This window comes from Melanaphis sacchari, unplaced genomic scaffold (genome assembly GCF_002803265.2).
Source record: "Melanaphis sacchari strain LSU unplaced genomic scaffold, SCAv2.0 Contig7_pilon_pilon, whole genome shotgun sequence".
Taxonomy (NCBI): Eukaryota; Metazoa; Arthropoda; class Insecta; order Hemiptera; family Aphididae; genus Melanaphis; species Melanaphis sacchari.
Window position 1 is genome coordinate 4,590,094 of NW_020271560.1, and position 17,380 is coordinate 4,607,473.

The following is a 17,380-nucleotide window of genomic DNA, read 5'->3' on the forward strand; positions in this document are numbered from 1 at the left end:
GTATATACTAACAATTTTATAGAATCGATCATAGTAACACCTTCAGGATCTCGTGATGGGCCAAATACAATTGTTAATTTTTTATCACTTTGAAGACTTTCCTCTCTAGTTAATGGAAAATCAAACCATCGACTTCGGTTAATGGGTAACAAATGTAAAGTGCGTCCTAACACTTCTATATAGCCAGGAGCACGCCCTATATCTTGACCTCCCACATTAATTCTAATACCAGCCATTACCATTGTAGCATCATTATTAATTACTTCAATGCTAAATCGTGGTTTTGTAGACACGACATACATACCTAATATTATAAAATATTAAGTTTAATAAATATAATTGTAGTAATGTTTAATTTATCATTATTCATTATTTAAAACTCTTACCATTACTGTTCAATCTATGTTTGATTTGTTGAGGATTATAAATTTGCAACAGATCATTGCCACCAAATTCAATTTCATTCATAGCTACACAATATTCAAAAAAGTCGATTGGAAATGAAGAAGTATTTCCTATAAATAATAATTTATATACATTTTAAATTATAAACATGCAATATTTATTGTATTTAAATTTGTAATGAATCATTCATACCTATAGACTTTCCAGATTTACAAATTTTTTTTTTCTTTAGTTTACTAGATGTTATGTGACACAAAGGCTGTATAGATGGTGATAACCAAAAATCTGAAATAATTAAAATATTCTAAATAAACCGTAGAAGTTTTTGTAAAACTGACTATAGCTTAAATTAAAAATATTTTGTTATACTAATTTAAAAATAAAAATAATAACTAATATATACTAGGGATGGTTATTTTAATAGTTTTGTTATTTTATGAGGATAAATAATAATTTAAAATACATATAATACATAGATTTTATGATAATATACAATATTTACCTGTTTGCTCTTTAGCAGCTAAAAACATACGTAAACTACCATCTTCACATAAAATTATTAATGTTGTTCTATAATCTCCATTTGACAATGGATGGCGCACAGCAACCATATCTGTAATCTTAGTTTTGGTTTGGGCCAATTTAATTTCTTGAAGACTGATGACTTTTGGTGTTATCATAAATACAACAGGAGTATTACCTAAATAAAAATAAAATGTAAGTTTTAAGTTAAAAATGCTGATAAATTCTAAAGTATTCCATCTAAATATATTATAAATTATAAAAATCTGTTACCTTTATATAGTTTTTAAATAGAGTAAAAGTTATTAATGGAATATTTATCATACATGGTGAATTAATTGATTATTTAATATTGTCATAATTATTCATATATTTTTTAGAAAAATACAAAAAATATAATCATAGAAATATTTAACATAGACTTTATACATATCAACAATTTTAAACTTACTAGATTGTAGTATTGCACATACTAAACCAGGATGTCCAGGAACTTCAGACCATTGCCACATAGGTTGTGTAGGAGGACCAGAAGTACATGTTTGATTAATGTTATTTTTATTCTTAGCGCTAGGACTTGATGTTTGTGAATTTATTGCAAAAACTGGATGTAATGTAATAACACCACATTGATATCTCTCTTCATCTAGAGGTGCAATAAATGTACGACCAGGAGTAACATAACTAAACATTAACAATGATAATGTATGCGAATAATATACTGATACACCGCCTCCACAAACTTGACCATTTACATCCTAGAAAATTTTATAAAGTAAAAAAAAATTATATAAAAATAAATATATTTATATATAAGACATATTATACATGAAAAGTATAAGACTATAATAAAATATACTAACACTTATGTCTGGATGGACAATATCAATAGTATTGGTCACATAAAATGGACCATGGACAGCTGAACTACATGCATCCATATCTTGTGTATATATATAACCTCCAGATGATATTAATATCATAGTTGACTTTTCCTACATTCGACCAAAATTACTTATCATTAATATTTTATACAAAATAAAAAAACTAAATTCATTACAAAAAGTTTTTTGTTTTATATATACATAGTTATTACTATCAATAAACATGCATAAATTATTATTTTACCTCAGTACACATAAACGTCACATCTCGTATTTTTCCAGTAGGTACAAGGAAATAATATTGAGGACTTAAAACATCTTTTGACAAATCATAAATTTTAACAAACTCAGCAGATACAAGTGCTAAACTAGTTTGTGATCCAGGGAGCCAAATTGATCGAATTATAAAATTTCCTACTTCTAAAGTTGGATGAAGGACAATGTGCTCATTAACCGTTCCACTTGCATTAAATGTCAAAATATGACAGTCCTGAAATAAGAATTGAATAAAAACCAATACTATAATTTTATAACTTATATCAATGTTCTTTATTTGATAGATGATTGTATAATATTTGATTATTTAATACCTTTAATCCGCACACAGAAAGAAAGTCTTCATTCACAGAATTTGCAGTAACTGATAATACAGTAAATGGGATAGAAACAGAAGATAATCGTGTTAAAGTTAATTTACGTTTAGATATATCAGACTGTTTTAATAATGAGCTCATCTGCAATACTGCTATTTTTCCTTTATCATGAGATACAGCAACTAAAAAAAAAAAAAAAATTAAAAATTTTAATACAAAATAAGAAAGAATCTATTCCATTTAAAACTATAATAATTACCTAAATGTTGTCTTTTACCATGAAGAGATGATAAACAACACATTGCTACACGGCGTATCATGTGAGCAGAAAGAAGCTGCCGGATAGTTTGACCTTGATCTCCACTAAAATTCATCTTAACATTCTCAAAAGCACCTTCTTGAGATCCCATCGTAGGTAGCTATAGTTAATGTTTAAATAATAGCTATCATAATGTTTTTAAAAATAATTAAAACAAAAAAATTACCATAAGGCTATCTGATACTTCAATAGTTTTTTCTAATTCTTGTAAGTCATTTAATGTATCAACAGCTCTTGTGTTACAACCAATTGCTGAATTTTTTTCACCAGATTTTATAACCACATTTATTAGCTGTAGGCAAAGATCTAATGTTGGTTCAATTATTTGAGAATGATCCAATATCGTTGGCATTAATACATTCTTATAAGAGACTAAAACACCAGGAAATTAGTATTAATTATTAAAGCTGAAATAAATAAAAGAAATAATGTTGACAAATAATTACCAGGAAGTGAATTGAATACAACAGATTCATAATCTAAACTTCTTGTGCTCATATTTCTTGGATCTTGATTTAAGTTAGGAGCGGACGTGTTATAACTATCTATTCGATCTTGATCTACTACTGGATTTCCTCCTTCACTTGAAGCTACTTTATCTCGCGAATTATTTGCATCAAGTATTGAGTTAGGACTTCTTTTAATTAATGCCTATTGAAACAAAAATATATCTTAAAATGATAAAATGTAATTTAAAAAAATAGTTCTGAGATTTAAAAATAAATTATACAATGAATAATTATTTATTTAATTATAAAAATTATTAATAAATAAAAAAAGAAGATAACATAACACACAATATTAATAAACTATTAAATGTATTTTAAAATGTGTTACCTGACAAAAATTGTTTTCTTTTGCCCCACAGTCACAGAAAAAGTTTCCAAATTTAGCATAAGTAACATCATGGCCTCTATGGCAAACCTTAGCACATATACTACAAACTCCAACGCCTTCTATCATCTTACATGTATGGCAATGATACCAATGTTGATTCATGAATTCTTTTTGAGTAACCGTAAATGTACAAAGTCTATAGTATAGACTATCTTCATCCTAAACAACCATAAAATACAATTATTTTAAAATTTTAACCAACTTTAATATTATACTAATTTATTAATACTTACAGAATCTTCATTTAAGGTTTCACCATCACCATCATTACTAGGTAAAAATCCATCAAACTCCATACCGTCATAATAGAATAAAGACATTGAATCTAATGATGGAGATACAGAGTTTTCTACATCATTACGTTCCATAGCAGCTATTATATCAGATATATAATTCATCAAGCAACTAGATGCAATTACAACTGGTGGATATGATTGCTTGGGTTCAGTTATCTCTATATTTGCCATGTTAGATTTCAGCCAATTTTTAATAGAATCAAGTAACTTCACACTAGCTTTAAATAGATTTACATGGCCAAAAGGACCACTATAATCTGCTAAACGCACCATTTGAGCAAATATTTTTGAAAACCCATCTCCATTTTCAAAAGCTAATGTATAAGTCACAATTGGTATTAATGTTTCCAAGTAACATAGTGAAACCTTAATTCTTAATTCATCATTTCTGTGGAAAAAAAAGATTGTATAAATTTATTTAACTTATTCCTATTTAAAAATAAGTTATAAATTTTCCATTTCTTTATAAAATACTATAACCATAGATTAACACACTTTTACAACATTGTAAGAATTCAATATTATTAATTTTAACTATGAAGAGAGAGTTGGAAAATATGATACACTAAACTCCCCCCCACCATGATTTTTTTATTTTGTGGAGGAATGAGTATCATACAAATTTTGAAATTAGATCTTACACATTCATGTGAATTCTTTGCTAATTATTTGGACAATTTATTTAGAATTTTTTATTATTAGGGAGTCATGTTGATTATTGTAAAACAATGTTAACAATGTTAGTATATATAAAAAAAAAAAAAAATGCGAAATAGCTAATAATAATAAATTGTATTATTTAATAACAATATTTTACTTACATATCTAATCCAGCAATAAAATCAATTGTATTCTTAATCAATTCAAAATTGTCATCAGGATCAATTGAAGGTGATATATTGTTGATAACATCTTTAAATGAATTAGTGTGTTTATCACTCAAAAAAGTACTTAATTCTCGAGATAAAGTACTAGTAGCATCAATTAAATCTTTGTCTTTGTTCCAACCAACAATAATTCTTTGTAACCAAAGATCTAATCTATTTTTTGGGTCAGTTAATAGTTCAATAATTGTGCGACACATTGTTTTAATATCTTGATTATTACTTGTTTTAACTATAAAATAAAAACAAATAAACACAAATTATAAAAAACTGTACATTTTTATGTGACTTACGATTTGAGAATAACCGATTAGTTAATCTAACAAGTGTTTTAATAAAAACTCCAGATGAAATGAACTTTTTCATTGAAATACTTTCTTTAGATGTTTTTTCACAAAATGTTCGTAAAACAGCATATCGAACAGAGGAAAAATCAAATATTAATTGTTCAATCCAAAAAAGACTGTGTATTAAAACCTTTTCAGTTAAATAATCTCTAAAGAAAAATAATAATTAGATACAAATAATCAATGCAATAAAAAAATTTTAACATCTAAAAATAGATAAATAACTTCTCATACGTGTTTGTAGTATCATCACGCTTATACTGAATTGCTAATTTTCTTATATTTTTAGTTATTAGCATTGATAACATGGTAGCCGGGTCTTGATCTCCTGGATTTTTTAATACATCCCATGTACGAACAATATGTTCCAAAAGATATTCTGATGAACAGTCAATTGTCATAGAACTTAAGAGATTTGAAAAATCAGATCGTAATTTAAAATCAGTACACAACCTAAAAATTTTTTTAAAAAAATTGATTTATAAAATAAAAATTAAGTCCTATTATAACAAACTTTACAATTAAGTAATATTATCTTTCTAATCAAATAACAATTGGAATGTTTAAAATTATCAAAAGAAAACTTACTGTATATTTTCTGTGATGAATACAACAAGTGTATTAAGCAATCGTTTTAATGATGGAGTGCTCATATATATTGACTGACTGGAGACAAAAGATGAATGATGTTTAATAATATTTTGAATTACATATTCAGGTGAAGTTTCCAAATTAGAATTCTATAAAATTAAAATTAATAATTATATATAAAATACACATTCATTGATTTCAATAATACATAAAATTCTCTATACGAGGGTACTTATTTATTTTACTAAATTTTAGATAGTATATCTCAGGGTAAAATTTATAACATGTAAATTCTACTGGTACACTTTTTTAATCACAAAAATAAATATTAATTCTATCTATACTAAATAAATTGATGGAAATACTACTAACATTATAAAAAAAATATTCTAATCATTTTAATTACTCTTTGACATTAGACATATATATTTTAGCCTTAAATTGGGAAAGGAAATGCATTGTAATTAAATTTTATTTTAATCTAAAATAAAAAAATAAAACATATTTAGATAAAATTTTACATTTTTGACACTTATTCCTTTATTAAGCATCTACAAAATGATTTATCAAATCTAAAAAACTAGTAAAGTATAACAACTATCATAATTTTTTCATAATATATTATATTTTCTAAAGATATCAGAAACAGAACAAAATATTCCATAATATAATATCTCACTGGAAAAGAGTAAAATCCTACACTGCATATCTGCCTTTATTACTTCATAAAAGATAATTTATAAGTTTTGGAGTTTATATAAATACTTTTTAAAACTAAATCAATAATAAAGTAAAATAATATATGTAATATATAAATAACAATGATAGACTTTTAATATTAAAAAAAAAAAAAAATTATCTAATAATTAAATTAATAAAATATTAATAATGCAACTATTGTTTGTAAATAATATTAAACAATAAGCTTTTTTTAAAAAAAAAACCTCATATTATTATATAATTAGTTAACTAATATTGATAAATTATATAAAAATACAAACCTTCAACAAAGGACCAATAGGAACTGAATTCCATTTTGTTAAAATTGATACAATCCATGATGGAATTGATTCAAATAATAAAGTTGGTAAATTACAAGTGATTGGAGAAAACTCTAAATATGAATTGTTATTTGTCATTGACAAAATTATTTTCAAGTTTTTTAAATCTCCCACAGAAAATTTCTGAGTTTGGTTCAAATTTGAAATTTGATGGAGTAGATTATTTCTATAAAGTAACAAAAAAAAAATAAGTATTAAAAATTTGAATAATGAAAAATGAACAATTTTTTTTTATAAAGTTTGATATGTAATTTTAATTTATTTATTTTTTTTGTTTTGAATAAAAATACATACTTAATATTGGTAAATGTTGACATAGCTAATTCAATGCAATATGGCATTAGATTTTGAATAAATTCAGTATTAGAAGCTCTGAAAATTTAAATTGTATTATGAAAAAAATATAATTTAAAATCATATTGAATTATTAAATATTATTACTTGGAGATTTCTTCAGGTGTTTTTCCTGGTTTAATTTGTTGTAAATACAATTTTGAAATAACTGCATCAAACAATATTACATCCAATAACATTGGAAAGCAATTTTTTTTTGAACCATCTTTAATTTGAAAAATAGTAATGTAACACAAAACAATTTTAAGGCATTTTAGATTGTAGATAATTTAAAGTTTTTGGATGATAGCAAAAATATAAATACCTGTTTGACGAAGTTGTTGAATAAAATGGGTTTTTGCTATTTGATAATCATATTTGACTAATGATGCTGTAGTAGCTACATTTGACAATAATTCTCTAGAACTTAATGTATCTGTATTTTTATTATTTTCATTGCTTTCCAAAACACAAATCTGCTTGTACACACCTTCCTAAAATTAAGTTATTTTAAGAAAATTAAACCAAAAGTATAAAATAAAAATTATGATCATACTTGATATGATAATACCTACTAAACTTTTTCAATTATTATTTATAATTAACTATATTTTTTAATGTTTACCTTCAGAAAATGATAATAAATTTTAGAACCAGTTCTAGGACCCCAAATTAAGAAATATAGTAAACTTGATGTATCATATCCATTAGATTTATCACTAATCATGTCTTGTAATTTTTGAATAGGAACAGGTAATGATAATAATAGCCTAACATGTACATAAATAAAAATTAATAATTCGTTAGTTTTAAAAAATAATATTTTAATGTTTACATACTTCCATGCAAGGGTAAAACAATATTCAATGCTACACAGAGTTAACGGATTTGAATATTGAGCAGTTTTGTTTTCAATTCCATTATCATTTACACGTGATTCTTTAGATAGATTCAATGTTGTAGTTATATCCAAAAGAGCTTGTATTAGTTGAGGATAGCTTAACTTTTCAGGATGATTAAGTATAAAATTAAGAGCCTGAAAATATGAAATAGTATATTTAATTTTTTTACTAAAGAAGCTATATCTCTTATGTTTTAATATTACACATAAAAATATTGTATATATATATTTACCAATCCGTCAAGCTTAGGAGCATCATTCACAGCTTGTTTCTCATCTAATAGTTTATAAAAACAAGGAACTACAGCTGCTGAGTATCCAACACTATCTGCTTTTCTACGTAAGTTTTCTTCTATTGTGTTATATAGCATATAAGTATTATCATCTGTTGTAAGCACTTCATCACCGTCTACTTTTATTTCACTTTTAGTACGCATCAAATTCCATTCCACCTAATATTATATAAGTATATATAACATTTATAATTCTATTTTTAACTTAAGTAATTTATAATACCTGTGATAGTAAATATTCAGGTACATCATACAATCTTCGAACTAAGTAGTCAAATAAAAGAAGTAATCTACTTAAAGCTAAAATATGATTGTTATAAACTGGATTTAAAACACTATTGGCTCTTATAATAGTATTACAAATAGCTAATAGAATTCCTTTTTTATGGGTTAATGACATTAAGTTGAACAAAAATATTAATAATTGTGTATGTTCAACATTCAAATCTGAAATAAAAAAATATACTTATTAGTTTTTATTTAATTATTTTTAAAAGTACAATTAACATTAATACCTTCAAAATCATCATTACTACTTTGAGGACGATCAATTAAACTGCTTAATGCATTAATCATATTTTGCCATATGTACATAGATAATTCATCCCTTTCTGATATTGGTTTTTTTAGTAAAACCTTGAAAAGATTTAATTTATATGATGTAAATATAAAAATGTTATATAATAAGCAATATATTTACTTGAGTTAAAATTGATAAAGTTCTAGGATAAATCTGTAATGACCATTTATTGTCTAAAGCATCTAAAGGTATTTTTATCCCCAATAGTTCAAGAAATTCATCTTGTTGTTTTCCTGATAAATAATCTCTAGCTATCAAATTATGAATAAATACTCCAATAGATGAAGATACATTTTGGTGAGACTCAACAATGTAAGCTACAACAAATACATAGAGATATCAATTTATAAAAATATCTTAAATTTAACACCAATATTTCACTTAAAAATTAAACTATTACTTACATAAATCATTATTAACAGGTGCCCAGTCTACTTCTACAATCAATTTAGCTAATACAATAAGGTTATCAGTTTCAATGGTTTTAGACATATAAGTGAAAATGTAGTTACACTCGGTATTTAAAAAATATATGTCCAATATATTGAATATTCTTATTATCAGTGCTAAATACTATATCAACCCAAAAATAAAATATAAAATATAGTAAATAATATTATTTTTAGAATTATAATTTCATAGTAAAAAAATTATATTTTACCCCCTCTGGATCATCATTTTCAGGGACAACACTATAATTTGATTGATTTAAAACACTTTTATCTAAATCCATATAATCTGACGTTTGTGTTTTAGAAGATACATTTTCAATTTGTTGATCACCTAAGGTCAGTACTTCTTCAAACCAAGCACCAAATAAAGACTCGTGGTCTTCATCTATAAATAAAATAATAAAATTTAAAAAATGTGACCCAGTATGATAAAATAAAAATAGTGTAGTGAAGAAATTATTCAGGTTTTTTAGGGTAGACAGGTCAGGTAAGCAATTGATAACAAATATTAATAAATAGTGAGGATAAAAACAAAAAAAAATAATATTAAAATATGTTCTCAATTCATTTAAATAAACCTTGATATAATTTTACAATAGATAAAATATTTAGTAATAACAATTTAAAATACTTATTTATTTAATCAGTATTTAATTTTTGAAAATTCTAAAATTATTTTTCAGTTAAAAATGAATGTATTATTTTACTAAAAACCATGTTAGATGATGGTGTGTTTCAAATTTTATTAAGCTCAAAGATAAAAAAATTTAGAATAGAATTGATTAAACACATTCAAATTTAATTTCATTCGTCAGGACTTTCTAATATAGATCACATTCTATATATAATGTAATTACCTCCGTCTTGAGGTGCTGCTCCACTTTCAGGTGTTCCAGGCAACATATCTATTGATTCTAAGCTTGTAGCGCGAATTCCATTAATCTTACTTTTATTTTTATTTAACACAAGACACATAACCTATTTTAAATATTTAAAATTCAGTTAATAATCATGATAATTTTAAGTTAAGCACATTATTAAATAGTTGTATCTTAACATAATAGCTCTCTGTTAATCATCAATATAATTTAATAACTATTAACTAATAAATGTAATGATTTAATTTCAAATTAATTTTTTTTTAATGAATTTAAAATAAAAATTAATAATTATAATTTTCAAAAAAAAAAAACTATTAAATTATAAATATTATAATTACTTTTTGATGACTTATTGCAGCTAACTGATATAAAAATTTAATCAAAGGTACAGTTTGAAAAATTCTCAGTAGTCTACCACATGTTCTTGTCTTAGCACAAATATCCAAAGGAGCTGGAATTATTTCAGACTCAATATCTATAAGTTTCATAATTTGATCTGAAGATGATTCTTTTCTAGCATTTTCCAAAAGATCAACAATCATGGTGAGCATTTCATTTGCTAATGCTACTGATAAGACATTCAATGAGCTAAAAACAAACATTTAAATTATATAATAAATCTAGATGTTATAAAATATTATTGGCATTTTACTGTCAGAATATTTATTTAATATTATATTTTTATGGACTTAAATAATAAAACACATCTTAAATTGGGCTTTAAGCTTCAGTACTTCAATTGTAAAAATGATTATGTACAATGGTATATTTTTTCATTATTTTTATAACTTAAAAATAATTTAATAGTGTGTATATATAATAGCCTATATTTAACACTAAAAAATAAATTGACTCTTGAAAAGTTAACAGTATGTGTCATCTCCATTTTACAAGCAAACAATATATCAAATTTGTGTTCAACAGTTTAGACTTTGTGGAAGAACTAAGGTACAAATGTTAATAATATTGCATGTTATTTTCAATTAATCTAAATATAAATTCAATTATGTTCTACAATATAAAATTAAACTAATAATATTTTGCATATTACTACTTATCTTATAGTTCTTGATTTATAATTCTTATTTTTCGATTTTAAAAATATAAATATATATTTCTGTAGATTTTTGAACTTAAAAAAAATAATTTAAATTATTGTATTTAGGTAATTGTAAAATTAATTTCACATTGTTAATATTTTTAATTGGTTTTTTACTGGTCTATATTGTAGAGATTTTACACAAAATATAAATTCAAATTTTAATACATTTAACTACCCATAAAATATTATTACACTATATTTATTCCAAATATTTTAAGAATTTAAAAGTAACAAAGTATAATTGCTATTTGAAGTAATAATTGTATTATTTATACACTTCATACTGATATAAATATACCTATTAAATGTAACTGTTTTATATTTAATATATTTATTGATAATTAAAAGTAAAGTACTATTTATTTGCATATAATAGTATCTCTTATAGCAAAAATTGCATATTTTATGATTTTTAAATAATTTTGGTAATTTACTAGTACATAAACACATGCATATTTAAAATAATTTTAATCACATGAACATCCAAACCTCAGTTATAACAAAATATTTCAATAGTGAGAACTAATTAATTATTTAATTTTAATTTTTAAACAGGTTCTAATCATATACAATATCATTTGAAAATTCTCTTACTTTATTCAAAAACTAAAATGTCTTACAGATAATCTTCTTACCTTATACATAGTTTTAAAACAGTTAAAATCACTGTATTTTTTAAAGCTTACTTTACAAAATTTTAAGTGGTAAACACAAAATTTCAATGTTATATGTTTATAAGATAGAAACAACATGTGTGTGTTCTATTAAGGTCAATCATTAAATTGTTTTATAGTTGATTTTAAACGTATAAATTTTAAGGTATTATTCTATTAATACTATGCATTTTGCATTCTAGTATTTCAAAAATTTAATTTAATTAAATCTATAAACAGTTTAATTTTATAAACTTTTTTCGAAGTACTCAAAATATTTTTTTCAAATATATTTAGAGGAATTGTAAATAGTTGTAATGTGTAACTTAAAGCCAAATTCTTAATGACTATTATTATGATTTTAAGTAAATACATTCTTGATTGCATCTCACTGTATCAATAATTATTCTTAATAAACTATAAAATAATGTAACCACAAACATGATACTTACTTTTTTGCAAGTGGTTTTGATATTTCCTTTTTAGTTTTATGGACTTTACCATCTTTTATTGAATTATTTTCATAATTTTTCAATGTAATATCTTGAAGACCATTAATAAGAATCCAAATAGCAATCATATAATAATTTTGATGTACCTATATTAGATAATTATTATCAAGTAAATTCATTCATTCGAAAATGTGTACAAATGAACAGCTTAAAAAGTATTAATTTAAATAATACAAAACTTACAGAATATGAAAATTTTTTTATTATATCGGATATTGCTTGCATAATAATGACGGTTTTTTCAATTGTTTGGACAGCTTGATTCCACATAACATCATCTTCAATATTTATACTATCTATAAATTATAAAAATATAATTTTGTTCTTAGAATAAATTTAAATTCAACTTACCTGTACTTGTTGAAGAATTATTATGAACACTTTGTACAAACAAAGCAAGTCTTAGACAAGCTGTCATAATACTCGTAAGTTGTTGTAGACACACAATAGTTAATGGTTCAAATATAGGTAATGCTAATGCATTTTCAACAAAAGTCATATCCAAAAGCACAAATCTATACCTATCAAAAAAATATTTAACATTGTTTATAATTTTATTTATATAGGAAACCTCAAGGTATGTATCAACCTTAAAAGTCTGTGACATAACAAATTTACAATCGGCAATTTCATTAGTTTTATAATTAGATTACTAAAGTGATAAATCATTCAAAATCAAACTTATTGTGAAAAATTGTTTGAGTTCTTTAGGAGGTGTTTTCAAAAATATTAATTTAATAAGCTTTAATAGAATAACTCAATAAAATGTAATTATACTATAAAAAGTTCTACTTTATCCATTAAACTTATATTCTCACATAATTTAAGTTTCCATGAACTAATTAAATCTATTGTGAAGAAATCATTATGTTTTATCAAACATCACTTTTTGTTTAATCCTAGATCATTTCAAAACATTATTTATCTCTAATTAAGTCAATTATGGAGTAAAACACCATCAATGACATAAAAATTATAAAAATACAATTTTACATAAATTTAATTTATTGAAGTTGTGGGTGGGTCTGAAAAAATACAAATATTGCGCTGATTTTCTTTTAAATTTAATTTTAAATTTGGTTTTAATAATAGGATTTAATAAAAAATATTGCCAAGGGTTGGACCTAACCCTGCAATTTAAAATATAATTAAATGAATTAATAATAATTTAATTGAGTTATAAGCAATGATTTACCCATTGAAGCTTTAAGTTGAACCCCACCCCCTCTAACAACTTGTAAGCCTCACTCCCACAAAAAGAACAAAAACCAAGGTTATTTTTTGTTTTAATACAATAAATGTTTTTAATTATATCACTATAGATCAATAATTCAATTACAAAAGTGAATACTTCACTTAAGTATCTTAAAGATACTTAACGAATAATATAAAAATAAATAGTAAAAATTTACTTTTTTTTCATTTTGTAATATTTTTAAGTGAATATAAACAGAATATTTGCAATTTTTAGAAAATATAAGCATTATATTTTAGGCATATTTAGAGAAATCCTGACCCAAGATATTATATATAATCACAATTTTAATGAAAACATAAGAAAGGTATTTTTAATAATTTACTTACGAAAACTTAGCACCAGTTGATTCAGTAGAATGTTGAATATTCTGTTCTTCAATAGAATTCAGTTGAATTTCAGTGATATATCTTTTAAGAATTGGTAATTTAGTGCAAGTTTTAAAAATTACATTATTTGCTCCCAATTCTTGTAAAGTTGATATATTGTTTTTAATTAACAACTTCTATGCATTGAAAAAAATAAATAGTTATATTAATAGTTCAAGTTTCATTAGATGAAATAAAATACCTTAATATCCTTTTCATCTTTTTTCAAAGAATTTTTTAATAAAATTTTACTTCTATCTAACGGTCTAATCATTTGTTCAGCAATTGACGAGTAAGCTAAAGATTTTTTACTTTCTTTTTCTTTCTCTCCTTAAAATAAATACAAGAATATTGTTAATATTTTTAATTAAAAAAATATAAATATATTGTATATACAGACCGAAAGTTGATACATTATTAGATGGCCATTCTTTTATACACATTACAACAGACACAAATTCTGGACTATTCAGTGGCTTTCCAGAACATAATGCTGAAATAGCTGCTAAAGCTAAATTTAAATGAGAAGAATAACTATCCCAATTATTATCATTAACATTGATTTGTCCCATATATGTCAAAAGGCATTTCAAAAGAACTTTACAGCTCTTACTAACTGTAGATAACTCATTTTTCTCAACTATGAAAAATAAATAATAAAATCAATAAATATTTATACTTATTTTAAAATATATATTAGTATATTACATAAATTACAATGGTGACCAATGTAATTAGCTGCTAATGTGACGAAATAGAAGTAAAATTTGTTTTCATTGACGTCATGTTCACTTAAACATTTTTCACTAGAAAAAAAATATACTTATTAAAACTAATATTTTAACATTATATTATCCAAATAAACTATAAACAGCAAGATAATAAATAAGTAGTAAATATTTTGATACTATTATACAAACCTTTGATCAATAAATTTAAGCAAAGTATACAAATTGACTTTGGCATTGGAACCCGTATCGTAAAAAATAAATTTTACAGACGTCCAATCTAAATCAAATTTAGAAGCCATTTTAAGTGTATTGTATCCGAAACAACTACACATACATTTTCATTTTGGTTTAGAACCTATGATCTGTAACATACATACTTTTCAAACAATAGGTACTAAGTAATAGTCTAAAAATTGTATATCCATATGCAACATAAATTGTTGCCAACTTCCTAATTAAAACAATGGCCAAACATCAATTCAAATGTGTATCAATATACATAAATCGAGTTTTTAATTATCACAACAATAAATAAATGTAAATAATTGGCATGGGCTTACTAAAAATGCGATAAATTGAATTAGTATAAAACCATGATGACCTGAATCACTTAATATAATAGTACACCGTCATACTCAAACAAGACAATAATTACTAACTGTATATATAAATACCCGAACTCATATATATGTACACCGTATTAGTAAAACGTTATTAAAATGACTTGGCAAGTTAATAATACCACTATCATTATTATTGTTTAAATTGAAATACGCATTGGATTTTAAGCGATTCTATTCCAGAATACTTACAGATAATTATTGTCTTTTACAATACTCGACAAACAACAAATTCACATGATCAATATCACAAACCGAATGCAATTTTACATAATATTATTTATTACTCTAACTTTGCGAGAAGTTTGATCATAAATACACCAGACACAGACGCGATTACGCGAATTTTGCAAAATCAAGACCAACTGATTTGTGATTTTACATTCCAGCTTTCGACATTGGTATAAAGTTTCAGTTCAATACCTTGGTATAAATTTAATTTGATATGAGTGATTACAAAACCGGATACACATTTTAACTCCAAACGACATACAATTACCAAACTATCATTACCACGAAATATTATAAAATTAAAAATATCTATTAAATATTATTGCCAGTTATTTGGATAGCGAAATCGATTAATGCTATAAATTTATATATAGGAATCAAACACTCAGACCTCAGATGAATAAAAATAATAATTATCTAATAAAAACCGTGAAAGTCGCTCTACTGTGTAATTGGTTTCAACTGTTTCGAGTAACCTTATCATGGAGTAGTGGAGTACCTAAGTCATTGTATCAGTGTTATGAAAGTGTTTTATTTGAATTAAATAATTATTTTAAACTTGAATACGAAAAACAATTTTATGCATAAACAGTACATCACTCTCTATTTGTAATGATATTTTGTAACTTATCTATTCTAGGTGTATACCTTCGCATATATTATACAATAATTGTTTTAATAAATACCTAATAGCTTTTATCGTATTGTATCATGAAATATTAGATATATTAATGCAAAACTTCAATATTGCATGAACAATCACTTAATTAAACATGAGTCAATGTTCTATAGTAATGGCTCAAATTGATCCGTTAATTTTAATAAATCATTAAAATAATTAATTCTACTAAAAAATAATGCAAAAATCTATTTAAATTAAATATCTATAAGATATTACTGACCAAGCGCATAACGGTAACTAAAATAAAATTTTATTTTAATATTAGGGCCATTAAAGGTTAATTCAGCATTTTGTAATTCAATTTAACTTAAAGATCATACGTTTACACATTTTATATTGTCATAGAACATAATATTCTATGATATTGTAATCATCAATTTTCACACTTTACATTAATGTTTAATAATACCTAACTAATAAGTAATAACAAATATGAAAAAGAACTTTTTGAACTAAGTATATGGCAACGATACAATATGAAATTTTGTAAAAATCTGAACCATAAATAATACAGTACCTAGTAAATAAATATATTTTTTGTATAAATACGGCCTAAGGCACTATTTTAACATCCAAAATCCTGGCTATGCTATTGCTATTTGATACTAAAAATCGTATAAAACGTGCTGAATAAGTCACGGTATACCTATGGTCTTAGGACATAATTTCAATTTTGGGGAACAAACTAAACCATTAATGTACATCAAATGTACATTGACGTTATTTGGATGGACTTAACTTCACTAAAATGTTTTATTTTAATTGAAATATTATATTTTGTATTAATTATCTAATTTACATATAGGTAGTAAACAAGTAAACGTTTGACAATTCGTTATTAGTGTACTTTCCAGAATAGAAATCGGATCCACTAATAGAACATTTTAGTACTAAGTATAGGTTTAAATGGTTTAATCATAATTCATGACTAAATACATTTAGCCGTAGGTATTTTAAATTTAACAATTGTGATAATTGTTATCATTT

At 23.9% G+C, this 17,380-nt stretch overlaps 1 protein-coding gene across 1 annotated transcript in view; it reads right to left on the reverse strand.

Moving 5' to 3' along the window:
• The window catches only part of LOC112601601 (E3 ubiquitin-protein ligase UBR4), a 29,610-nt gene extending 13,779 nt beyond the window's left edge, over nucleotides 1-15,831 (reverse strand). Inside the window, exons 1-40 of the mRNA XM_025349306.1 lie at nucleotides 15,673-15,831; nucleotides 15,050-15,222; nucleotides 14,838-14,935; nucleotides 14,530-14,769; nucleotides 14,332-14,459; nucleotides 14,091-14,266; nucleotides 12,858-13,027; nucleotides 12,690-12,802; nucleotides 12,447-12,592; nucleotides 10,578-10,827; nucleotides 10,216-10,336; nucleotides 9,568-9,743; nucleotides 9,311-9,479; nucleotides 9,027-9,223; nucleotides 8,842-8,962; nucleotides 8,550-8,773; nucleotides 8,267-8,485; nucleotides 7,972-8,168; nucleotides 7,758-7,902; nucleotides 7,458-7,626; nucleotides 7,241-7,358; nucleotides 7,094-7,171; nucleotides 6,740-6,965; nucleotides 5,736-5,887; nucleotides 5,382-5,600; nucleotides 5,094-5,296; nucleotides 4,738-5,032; nucleotides 3,854-4,304; nucleotides 3,561-3,779; nucleotides 3,170-3,374; nucleotides 2,890-3,095; nucleotides 2,664-2,823; nucleotides 2,402-2,586; nucleotides 2,056-2,301; nucleotides 1,791-1,922; nucleotides 1,379-1,685; nucleotides 908-1,105; nucleotides 598-690; nucleotides 387-515; nucleotides 13-304 (exon numbers count right to left, since the gene is read on the reverse strand). Of these exons, the coding sequence (XP_025205091.1) occupies nucleotides 13-304; nucleotides 387-515; nucleotides 598-690; nucleotides 908-1,105; nucleotides 1,379-1,685; nucleotides 1,791-1,922; nucleotides 2,056-2,301; nucleotides 2,402-2,586; nucleotides 2,664-2,823; nucleotides 2,890-3,095; nucleotides 3,170-3,374; nucleotides 3,561-3,779; nucleotides 3,854-4,304; nucleotides 4,738-5,032; nucleotides 5,094-5,296; nucleotides 5,382-5,600; nucleotides 5,736-5,887; nucleotides 6,740-6,965; nucleotides 7,094-7,171; nucleotides 7,241-7,358; nucleotides 7,458-7,626; nucleotides 7,758-7,902; nucleotides 7,972-8,168; nucleotides 8,267-8,485; nucleotides 8,550-8,773; nucleotides 8,842-8,962; nucleotides 9,027-9,223; nucleotides 9,311-9,479; nucleotides 9,568-9,743; nucleotides 10,216-10,336; nucleotides 10,578-10,827; nucleotides 12,447-12,592; nucleotides 12,690-12,802; nucleotides 12,858-13,027; nucleotides 14,091-14,266; nucleotides 14,332-14,459; nucleotides 14,530-14,769; nucleotides 14,838-14,935; nucleotides 15,050-15,192 (7,316 nt within the window). The 5' untranslated portion in view covers nucleotides 15,193-15,222; nucleotides 15,673-15,831. The remainder of the gene's footprint in view (nucleotides 1-12; nucleotides 305-386; nucleotides 516-597; nucleotides 691-907; nucleotides 1,106-1,378; nucleotides 1,686-1,790; nucleotides 1,923-2,055; nucleotides 2,302-2,401; nucleotides 2,587-2,663; nucleotides 2,824-2,889; nucleotides 3,096-3,169; nucleotides 3,375-3,560; nucleotides 3,780-3,853; nucleotides 4,305-4,737; nucleotides 5,033-5,093; nucleotides 5,297-5,381; nucleotides 5,601-5,735; nucleotides 5,888-6,739; nucleotides 6,966-7,093; nucleotides 7,172-7,240; nucleotides 7,359-7,457; nucleotides 7,627-7,757; nucleotides 7,903-7,971; nucleotides 8,169-8,266; nucleotides 8,486-8,549; nucleotides 8,774-8,841; nucleotides 8,963-9,026; nucleotides 9,224-9,310; nucleotides 9,480-9,567; nucleotides 9,744-10,215; nucleotides 10,337-10,577; nucleotides 10,828-12,446; nucleotides 12,593-12,689; nucleotides 12,803-12,857; nucleotides 13,028-14,090; nucleotides 14,267-14,331; nucleotides 14,460-14,529; nucleotides 14,770-14,837; nucleotides 14,936-15,049; nucleotides 15,223-15,672) is intronic.
• Nucleotides 15,832-17,380: the final 1,549 nt, after the last annotated feature.